Genomic DNA, 10,999 nt, shown 5'->3' on the forward strand with positions numbered 1-10,999 from the left:
CCAGCGACATAGCTATTATCCTAACTGCCGGTTCCCTTTCGTTTTTTTTTTTTTTGAAGAGGTTTTTGCTATAGGGCATGTGTGCTTGCCAGAAAGACAGAGAGAGAGAGACAGAAAGACAGAGAGACAGAAAGCAAGAAATCATCCTGGGGGGTGGCCATGCCGCAATCCCTTCTCCTCCATTCTCCTCTTGGGGTCTTGGGCACACCTGCACATATGCCTGGTGTAAGTTTAAACCACTGGGTCTGGGATTCAAACCGTGGTTGACTACATGAGAGTCCAGTGACATAGCCATTATGTCAACTGTTGATCCCACTTTTTAAAAAATAATTATTCATTTAATTTTATTTATTCTTTCATTTATTTAGTTTAATTTGATCAGACACACACACACACACACACACACACACACACAGAGGGACAGTGAGAAAGCAAGCCAGGTCTGGGACTTGAACCCTGGCCTGCCATGTGGTAGTGTCCAGTGCCTTAACCAAACTTGCTGATCCTGAAATGCATATGCTTTTCTAAGTAATACTTTGGCTGATGTGACCAAAACAAAATAAAAAAATATTTACAATCAAGCAATAATGAGAAAATTGAAATCAATGGAGATAAATAGCCAAGCAAAAAAGCAGAACGAATTGAGAACAATCACCTCAGAATTGCAGGAATCACAGTGAAGAGAAGTAGGGCCCTTTGTCTTATTAAAGAATTCAGGCCCCAAAGCTTCTAGACAAAGAATCTCCTGACCTTAGTACTAACTCCAAAATTTGGAGAATAATTAGACCCATCCAGCATGTGCCTCTTTCCACTACAAGGGGAATGCATGCGTGAGCCCCACTTAAAAACAAGCCTGAACAGGGACCCTTGGGCCCAAATAAAACCCCTGGCCCCAGCTCCTCCTCGGCACCCATTTTCAGGGACCCCCACCTCCTTCTTAGGAGCTGTTTTTCACTCCCTCTCATTTAATAAACTCCCTGCCTTGCTATTAAAAAAAAAAAAAGTTATTTTAAATTATGTAGCTCAGTATTATTTGTAAAAAAGTAAATATGTAACTTTGATTAAAAAAATTGGGGCCAGCAGGTGGTTTAGTGGTTGACTGCATTTGAGTCCTGAACCCTGTGGCTTGAAACTCATGCCCGGCATGTGTGTGTGTGTGTGTGTGCCCAAAATCCCCAGAGAAGAATGGAAGAGAAGGGATTGCGGTGTGGCCACCCCTTGGGGGGTGGTTTCTCACTTTAACTGTCCCTGTCTATTTATCTCTGTGTCTCTGTCCCTGGCGAGTATATGTGCCCTATGGCAAAAAAAAAAAAAATCTCTAAAAGAAAAATAATCAGTACTAAGAAGCTAACTGAGACTTTTTTTTTTAAAGTTATTATTTTTTTCATGAGAGAGAGAGAAGCATCCTCACAAGGCCTTCTGCTTCAATCTACACCTAGCCTTCCCAGCCAGCCAGGACAGTGGGCGTGCATGGGTCACTTTCTGCATCACCCAGGCAGCACGTTCCTCCTGTGCTACCAAGTCAGCCCAAGATAGAGTATCTGTAGAAAGAGGAATAAGGAGAACGCCATATAGAGGGTGTGGTCTGGTTAACATTCTACCCTGTTAAAGTAGCCAAGAAAACTCAACTTACAGACGGAGAAAAAAGGGGTATAGTTTTCCACATTGCACTGAATGGAACAAAGTTCAAAACATAATTCACTTATGAAATCACAACACTTACAGTTTTAGCAAGTGATTTGATTCCTCTTTTTATCTCTTTTCTTTTCTCAGAAAACAGCTTAACTTCCTGTTTGATGGCCTGAAATATAACAAGTATTATCACTTAACAATGCAAGAGAAATGACAGCCCTGGATGGCGACAGATACATAGATGGATATACAGACAACACTTCTCCAGAAACGGAAATAGAACATTCTAAAAACTAATAATATGAGGAGAGGGATCTTCAAAAAGCTCATGGAAAAATGTATTAATGGATTAAAAAAAAAAAAAAACTAGGCATGAATTTCAGAATTTTACACCGAAATAAACTTGTACTTTAATTCCATTTTCCCACAAAATTTTTGAAGTCTCCTATAAAATGTACATGAAATGATACTTCAATACTTTGCTTGCATGCTACTATAAGTGACCACTGTAGCAACTGGAAATTAATGTCAACTATATGGCTAGTGGAAAGAAAATAAATAGAAAAATAATAAATAGTGAACAGTGGACAAAAGAAATCCAGTGTGCTCTTCTATCAGGGACTTGAGATTAGAGCAGGATGAACCAGACACCAGCTGTAAATATGCCCTGCCTGTGCCACCTCCCTAAACATCTGAAGCCACCACCTGCCTTTGGTTCCTGGCCCACCTTTTCTTTAAGATAACCTCCCTGACCCCGATCCCCCACTCCAAAATGGCACACCAGAGTTCAATCTTGGCTTTGGCTTACTCAGACATCTTTGTCAGGGTTCCTGTTAGCAAAAGCATACGTCTTAAAGCTCATTAGCTTTAGCTAAAGGAGTGGGCTGTGTTTGGAGTGTTCATTTGCTTTCAGGAAAGTTACACTTGCTCAAGGCATTGCTTTGTCAGGGAGTGTATTCTACCATCCAACTTCCCAGTAAGGGTCCACAGGAAGCTCATCCATCTGTCACACCCACAGACCATTATTTGGAACCTGTCCAATGTTGTAGAAATACCTCTTGGTTTTTTTGTTGTATCCAAGACATTTCCTTTATCTTGACAGATAGGCTTAACTCCTCTTGTGATGAGTCAATGCTTGACTTCTTCTGAGATACCTTAGAGGAAAACAGACATTTCTTACATTTAAAAACTTGTCAAGTTCTTCTCCTCCTACCCTACTTCACATAACTGCTTTGAGTCCCTTTGCAGTTGTTGCATTTTTTAATATAACAGCAACTATTTGCCCACCCCAGATGGAATGTGTCATTATTTGATCGCTTCTGGACTGTTCCTACATCAGCCACACCTCGCACTGTGAAAGCAGAAATGATTAGACAGGCCACACCATCACCACATCGCTCTTTGCCTTCTTCCTGTTTCTGTGGACAGGTGCTCCTGCCTGCTTGCGCACTGAGGCTAGGTCCTCCACCTGTTCTTAGGATCTGAATTTCTTCTTCCTTCTTGAAGTCTTTAAACTATTTTTTTTCCCTTTATCCTATCTCCCTCTGTATCATCTCTTTTCCTCTCCTGCTGGATCTTTTCCAACAGTATCCAGACATGATCTAGTATCTCCTGTGTTAGAAAAGCTATTCTCAATTGACCATCACATTTCCCTTTAGCTCCCACCCTGATTGACTGATTGATGGCCAGAGGCCTTGTGCGGGTGCATGAGAAAGACAGAAAGAGAGAGAGGAAAGCAGAGACAGAGACTCTATCTCCAATGGGGCATGGTTACACCATAATCCCTTTTCCTCCATTTTAAAACCTTATTTTGGGCACACATATGCACATGGCTTGCTTGTTTGAGGCTCTGAGGTTGGAATTCCGACGCAGCATGTGGGATTCGGCTCCCTGTACACAACACATGACCACCACACTACAGGCAGCTGTATAACCCCATTTCTTTGCTCCTCTTTGCAGCAAAATGCCTTGAAAGTGATGTCACCCCTCAACCCCTCCGCCCCCGACTCTCCAATGACCACACTGACTGCTCCTCTCAGACTCCTCCGCTTCCCTAAACTCTTCTACTGGCTCTAGAAGTTGCTCAGTCCTGGTCCCTTTCTGCTTCTTACCACTCATTCTTCCACGATGACCTTACCTTACCTAGTTTACGGCTTCACATTCATCCCACATGCTCTGGCTCTCACATCTCCAGTCCCGGCTTTTCCCCAGAACACACGGCTCATCTCTCTAACAGTCTACCTGGCATTTCCACTTCGATATCTAACAGGCTTCTCTGGCATAGCATGGTAAAACTGATTTCAGATTCCTTTCTTTCTCCCCACCATGGGTCTTCCACCAGTCTGCCCCATCTCTGTAAATGGTACCATCTTGTACATAGATGTTCAAGTAAAAGAACCTAGGCAATGTCCTTGAGTCCTGTTTTCCCTCTCCCCATGTGTCCAGTCCATCAGCAAGTTCTATCAACTCTACCTCTGAAACCTGCCTGGAACCTGTCCCTTCTCTTCTCCCCCGTCACACTCCCCCACCTCCATCCTTGTAACCTGGATCTCTACTATGGCCTCCTGAGTCATCTCTGGTTTCCACTCCTACCCCCAGAGGAAGCATCCTCCACACAGCAGCAAGCAGTCATTCAACCTGTAAATAGTGCTTGTCGATCCTCTGCTCAGAGCACCTCAGTAGGGTCTCAGTACAAGGGAAATAAAATCCAAACTCTTGATCTGGTTTATAAATCCCTTCTCTGCCTGGTCTTTTCCCACTTCAAGGACTTCATCTTCTACCACTTTCTCCCTTGCTCACCTCAACTGCACAGGGGTTTTCTAGGTCCTTATGCATCACATGCCATATGCTAAACTCTTTCCTCTGCCCTGAATTCCCTTGCCTCCACCCCACACTGTTCTTTTGCAAGGGAGCACCCTCTTTTAAGTCATATCTCAGTTTAAATGTCTTCTTGAGGGGCTATCCAACCTATTTTTCTTCACTGAACAGAACTTGTTACTATTGCTTTTTAAGCTTTTGACTAAAATCAAGTGTAGAACGTCTATCTAACTTTTTCTTTTTTTAAAAATTTTTGCCAGAGGACAAGTATGCTTGCTGAAGAGAGACAGAGAAAAGGAGAGACAGGAAAAGTAAGTACCCCTATGGAGAATGGTCCTGCCACAATTCCTTCTCTTGTCTCTCTCCCTCCTTTTGTGATTTTGAGCACACATGCACACATGTTCAGTGTGTTTTTCAAGCTACCAGGTCCGGGACTCAAACCACACAGTTGGCTATGTGGGATTCAGCTGCTATAATCACCATGACTCTGACTGGCCCTAACCTTTTCTTATTTATTTGCTTGTTTTTCTGGGTCTTCTTGCCCATCCCCAACCCCTGACCCCCTCAGTGAAAGCAGAAACTACTACTATCCTGTTCATGGCTATGGCCCCCATAGCCTAGCACTTTGTAGGTGCTCGTTAAATGTTTATACAGTGACTGAATGAACGGCGTTCTCTAACTAGACACTTCCTTAAAAGATGTATATCCTGTGAAAGTATAGAGAGGCAGGTTTGACAAAGCACCACTGCTAATGTGTTTTCCCCTCAGACAAGCCCAGATCGGTGCTATGGTTTAACGAGATCTCAGATGTATTATCTTCCATTGCTTTGAGAGAGGCGGACTAGTTTTCTCAGATGCAGCTTATATACTCTTTTTGAAAAACATGGGATACCTGGGTAAGGAGAAATATTACCAAATATCTGCTTAAAGGAAACAACAAGCTTCCGAGGCACAGTGAAAGGAAAAGGAGGATGCAAGCGCTGGCACTCAACTGCGCATTCAGGTTCAGAGTCCATGTCTTCAGAAACTCGTGCTGCTGTGCTTAAATAATTACTCTCTTCATCCATGGTGTTGCTCAGAGCCGTTAATAGTTTCTGGCAATATTCAAGAATTCCATTGGTTACGTTTCCTCCAAATCGTCTACATTAAAAAGAAAGGGAAACACATAGGCTACAAAGTCACAATTTAAAAAATGACTGTTCTATAATTATGTATATTATATAGCACACACACACACACACACACACACACACACACACAACCCTAAAATGGCCTAAAACATACATTTGTGTAATTACAACGGCAAAATGAAAACATTTTGGAAAGAACATTGTTACCATAGTTCATTCATCTGCTGTGGATCTTTGTTCCTTTCTTAGTGTAGTAATTTTAGAAATGAGTGTCAAGTTTGAAATTATAAAAAAAATGACTGTTCTATAATTACGTATATTATAGCACACACACACACACACACACACACACACACACAAAACCCTAAAATGGCCTAAAACATACATTTGTGTAATTACAATGGCAAAATGAAAACATTTTGGAAAGAACATTGTTACCATAGTTCATTCATCTGCTGTGGATCTTTGTTCCTTTCTTAATGTAGTAATTTTAGAAATGAGTGTCAAGTTTGAAATTATATCTGCTAAGTTGGGGTTTTGCTGCTTGCACTCTGCATTGGGTCCTCAAAAAAAATCATGTGAATGTAGTTTTCTTCCCCCCTGTCTGAAGAAGCAACCACACCCCAACAGGAGAAAAAAAATACAGAACTATTTCAAGTTTTAACTTTTTGCATATGAAAATAAAATAATACTAAGACCAAAAAAAAAAAAAAAGACTTTTCATGGCATTCTTTTCAAATACCCATTATATGTACACAAAGAGATACGCGGATGGTTCTCCACAGTACCCTGTAGTCAACACCCTACTTCTTACGGCACTCTTTCAGGGGCTCCGGGACACAGCAAACCTCTTGATCTTTCTACAGTGACCTCTTGGCACACTGTGTCCTCTTGCTTCTTGCCAGACCACTGCAGAGAAGAGCCCCCACACCTGCTGGGCCCTCCGGATGTACGAGGCACGTGCTGCTGCATGTACAAAACCACCTATCACACTCAGCCCTCAGAATCCTACCCGTACTCCAGGGCATCTCAGCCTTAGGCATGTCAACATTGCCGGAAGGGTCTGGTAAAACAGATTCCCAGGCCCTGCCTGCAGACATTTGGATTCAGAACGTCTGGCTGTGGGACCTGGGGAATATGCATTTCTAACAAGCTCAGGGGTGCCGCAGTTCTCCACCTTGAATAACACTGTTACAGGTGATGGAGAAAGCTTATTACGAGCCAATGTCACAAGCTCTTAAATCCTGGACCAAGGTTATAAACCCAGCTTTGTTTTGAGGCAGAAGTCCTGATGATTACAGAAGGATCAAAATGTCTGGGGAACCAGCAGTTAGCGTAATGGCTATGTCGCTGGACTCCCACGTAGTCGACCGTGGTTCGTGTCCCGGACCCGGTGGCTTAAAACTCACGCCGGGCACGTGTGCGTGCGTGCCCAAGATCCCGAGAGGAGAATGGAGGAGAAGGGATTGCGGCGTGACCATCCCCCCTGGGGGGTGATTTCTCGCTTTCTGTCTCTATGTCTCTCTCTGTCTGTCTGGCGAGCGCACGCGCCCTACAGTGAAAATCTCTCAAAAAAAAAAAAATGTCTGGACTTGTACAAACAGGGTCCAGCATGTGCTTGCTGTTTCCTGAGATGTTGCGTGTTCACTTATCAAAGTCGACTGTAGGATTTATATAGAGACATACAAGCTAACATGCTATTAGGGAGTCTGTACATAAAATGGGATGATACAGTCTTCAAATGAGTCTTTGAAATCAGTGCCTACCAAAATTGTTATAACAGAATCTCCAGGGTACTTAACATTTTCCAGAGTTACTAAGAAAGGTCCGGTTTGATTACAGCTCTGATCACAGAAGGGATTGTAAAATACTTTTGCTGAAATAAATGGCAGAGTGATGTCCATCAGCAAATCAGAGTGACATTTAAATTCCAGACTGTCTATTTCATGTCACCTTTGTGTCCTCTAACCACCAGGCATTATCTGTATGTTTGGGTAGTAATTGTGTATTCGGAATTTCAATGTTGGTCTAAGTAAAGTCTAAATAATTTAAATCAACTAGGCAAAAGTCTAATTAGAAAAGTAACTTGGTGTGTGTGTGTGCGTGTGTGTGTGTGTGGTGTTTTAGAGATAACTAGGAGTTTTTAAAGTTATCTAATATTCAGAATTGTCCTCATTTCTCATGTTCCTCTAACAGATGCATGAAAGGTAGCCAATAGCCTCCATATATATTATGTATCATTTTTAACAAAATTTCTTTTAGGTTTTTACTATAAGGTGTGTACAGAGAGAGAGAGCATGAGAAAGAGAGAAATCACACCACCCCCAGAAGGAATGGCCACATCACAGTCCCTACTCCTTCATTCTCCTCTTGAGATTTTGGGCACACATGATTATGTACCCGGTGTGATTTTTCAAGCTGCTGGGTCTGGGACTCAAGCCACTCAGTTGGCTATTTGGGATCCAGTGCCTTCACTATCACACCACCTGTGGCCCACTATTATGTCTTATTTTCTTACACTGATGCTATGCAATCTGGGGTCTTGCTGACCCTGGGGTAACTAGGCAAATTCTTATATATAGTAAGCAACTCTCCCTGGAACACACCTTCCAAATGTAAACCAACCCATCCAGAAGCCACAGCCCCAACCACCTGTTCTAGTGGACTGTCAAACTCAGGGCAACCATTTATTTGCCCAAATCAGCAGGGCTAGGTACAGACAACTAGGAGCAACTCCTACGCCTCAAACCCACTGGTGTTCAAACTAGCCAGTCCTAGCCTGACTGGTCCTTCCTGTGGGAGCCATGCTAAGGGATCTTGTCCACGTTTATGCACTTCCCCAGTCTTCTGGCCTTCCCAGGTACTTCCCCAAATGGCATGCTCACACCACTTGGGATCTGTGAGTCCACAGCTGTCTTTTCGATGGTAATCATCTCCTGGCATATTACCCTTGTCATGTTAAACTTAGGATAAAATCTAAGTTTTTAAACGCTGTACCATATAGGATTGCTTACTGTGTACTGTACGTACTTCCATTTCAGGTAGACAAGGGTGCCATCATTTTTTCCATTCACCAGAATGTGTTGTCCATCCATTGACATTCTCACTGATTGAATCCCATGACCTTGGTGGGAATGACTCCGACACCGAGCAAATGTTTCCTCAATAGTTTTAAAAACAGAGTAGAGAAATTACAAATGTCATTCTACCATATTTTTTTTCCCTGACAGCGTTACATGCACTTTTGCTTGTGTATAAATATTTTCATATTTACTATTAGCATTTCAATTGGTGTGGAAGTTATGCATAACACTTAAAATCCCTAGTTCAAACCATGTTCACTAATATTGATCTAGTCTCACAGTATTTTTGTATAGTATGGAAGGAGAGAGTTTATTGTCACTGATCTATAATAGGAAATCAGACACAGAGGTGAAAGGACTTGCTGAAGTCTACACAGCAAGAGGAAGGGACTTGAGCAAGCAAAGATGGCAAATTCAGATGCCTTCAAGAATCAGGAAGGTTCCATTTATGTGCAAAGCATGGTGGCAGAGGGTGACAAGCAATGTGAAGAATGGAGATAGCAGGCCTTGGGAGATGCCAACTAAACCAGTTTCATTAGAACCCAAACAAATCACATCACCAGTTTGGTACACAGAGCAACAGTTCAAACTCCTTAACTAAAAACAGATTTCTGTGTCACACTGGTTCTCCACAGTGATGCCTTTTTTTTTTTTTTTAATTTGTTACAGGGCACATGTACTTGCCAGAGACAGACAGAAGAGGCAGAAAGGGAAAGTGAGAAAACACCTCCCAGGGAGATGGCCATACTGCAATCCTTTCTCCTCCATTCTCCTCTAAGGTTTTTAGTCACGCACACCCAGTGTGTTTTTCAAGCTACCAGGTCTGGGATTTGAACTGAGCAGTTGATCATATGTGACCCAGCTGCCCTAACCATCATGCCACCAACTGGTCCTTCATTTAACTTTTTGAAAGGCAATACATTCAGATGGCTCAAAATTTGAAAACTATAAAAGTCTGCTATAAATTCTTCTTTCTGACCTCATGCCCTAATACCTCCCCCCAAGGCAATATTATTAGTATCTTCAATACTCTTTCAGAATTTTAAAAATATGTATATATAAACAAATTTTTACACAAATATCAATTTTTCTTACATAAATTATAACACAATATGTACAGCAGACACATTGTTTGCCTCTTAACAATAGGTATCTCTTGGGGTTCTTTCCATATTTGCTACATAATTATTTCCTCAGGCTGTATTACGGCTGCATAAGAGTCCATGTTTTATCTGCATACTCATTGTGTGCCATTGTCTACTTCCTCCGTCCTGGTCAGTGACATCAGGTTGCTTTCACGACCAGTACTGCCATGAACGACCTCATCTATGAGGCGCTCTGCATGCATCGACGAGACTCCCTGGAACAACTCTGACATCTCATTGTGTCTTGCCATTATCAGATACCGTATTTATTTATGACCCATTTGAAAAACAGGCAGTGTAGCAGAGTTGGCAAATCATTCACTTTGAACTAATTTCCAAGCAATTCAAGATTTTCTCAATATCACTTCTGCCCCATGATATTCCTTTCTCCTACAAGGAGCAGAAGCTGGGGTGTCAGGGTTGGGGCACGGCTCACCTGTGCACCCGTGGGGATGTCACGTGGGTGACTGGAATGATTCCCTTGTGGGGAAAAAAGCTGGGTAAGAATCACTGATCAAATTAAATTATACTGATGACCAGTACAGCTCACTCTCAGTATCTAAGAAAACGACCCCCACCTTTTAGGGAGGAGGGACTGTTTTCATTTTCTGAGGCCTGAGAACAAGGGAGTCAGAAACGGCAATGGTGGGGATATTGAAGTCCACAAGTGATGGTGGGGGACTCAGTAAGCGCCACGCCCGGCTCCCTTCTGCTCTTCGAGCATCCCAGGAAGGCTCAGGTGGGACAGCAAGAACCAACCTGCGGCCCTTAAGGCCTGGGAAATAGCATATTTGCACGGCAAGTCGCTATTTCCAAAGCAGTTTCTTACATGCCCTCTCGCTGATCCTCCCCAGAATCCCACCGGGTGACAGCAGGGAGGCCCCTCTGATTTCACAGTGAGCACGTGAAGCTCAGTGAGTTTCCAAGGCACAAACCCGCTAATGATGGCGCTGGGCTGGAGCTCATCCACAGGCCCTGCCCAGTGCACCTTACTTGCAGATCTCCTTCTGTAAGAGCACTGATGGTCAGAGTTCCCTCCCTTAGGGATGCGAACCTCAGTAAATAAAAACACTCATAAAAATCTTAGTCATTAATACCACAGGAGGGGGACCAGCAGTTGGTGTAATGGCTATGTCGCTGGACTCCCATGTAGTCGCCCGCTGATCGAGGCCCGCATCCGGTGGCCTAAAAC

General features: G+C 43.0%; 1 protein-coding gene across 1 annotated transcript in view; it reads right to left on the bottom strand.

Moving 5' to 3' along the window:
- The window catches only part of LOC102483356 (cilia- and flagella-associated protein 43), a 128,591-nt gene that overhangs the window by 50,974 nt on the left and 66,618 nt on the right, over positions 1–10,999 (bottom strand). Inside the window, exons 16-19 of the mRNA XM_006166408.1 lie at positions 8,610–8,740; positions 5,442–5,589; positions 2,688–2,786; positions 1,724–1,801 (exon numbers count right to left, since the gene is read on the bottom strand). Coding sequence (XP_006166470.1) covers positions 1,724–1,801; positions 2,688–2,786; positions 5,442–5,589; positions 8,610–8,740 — 456 coding nt within the window. The remainder of the gene's footprint in view (positions 1–1,723; positions 1,802–2,687; positions 2,787–5,441; positions 5,590–8,609; positions 8,741–10,999) is intronic.

Source organism: Tupaia chinensis, unplaced genomic scaffold (genome assembly GCF_000334495.1).
Source record: "Tupaia chinensis unplaced genomic scaffold, TupChi_1.0 Scaffold144255_1, whole genome shotgun sequence".
Taxonomy (NCBI): Eukaryota; Metazoa; Chordata; class Mammalia; order Scandentia; family Tupaiidae; genus Tupaia; species Tupaia belangeri.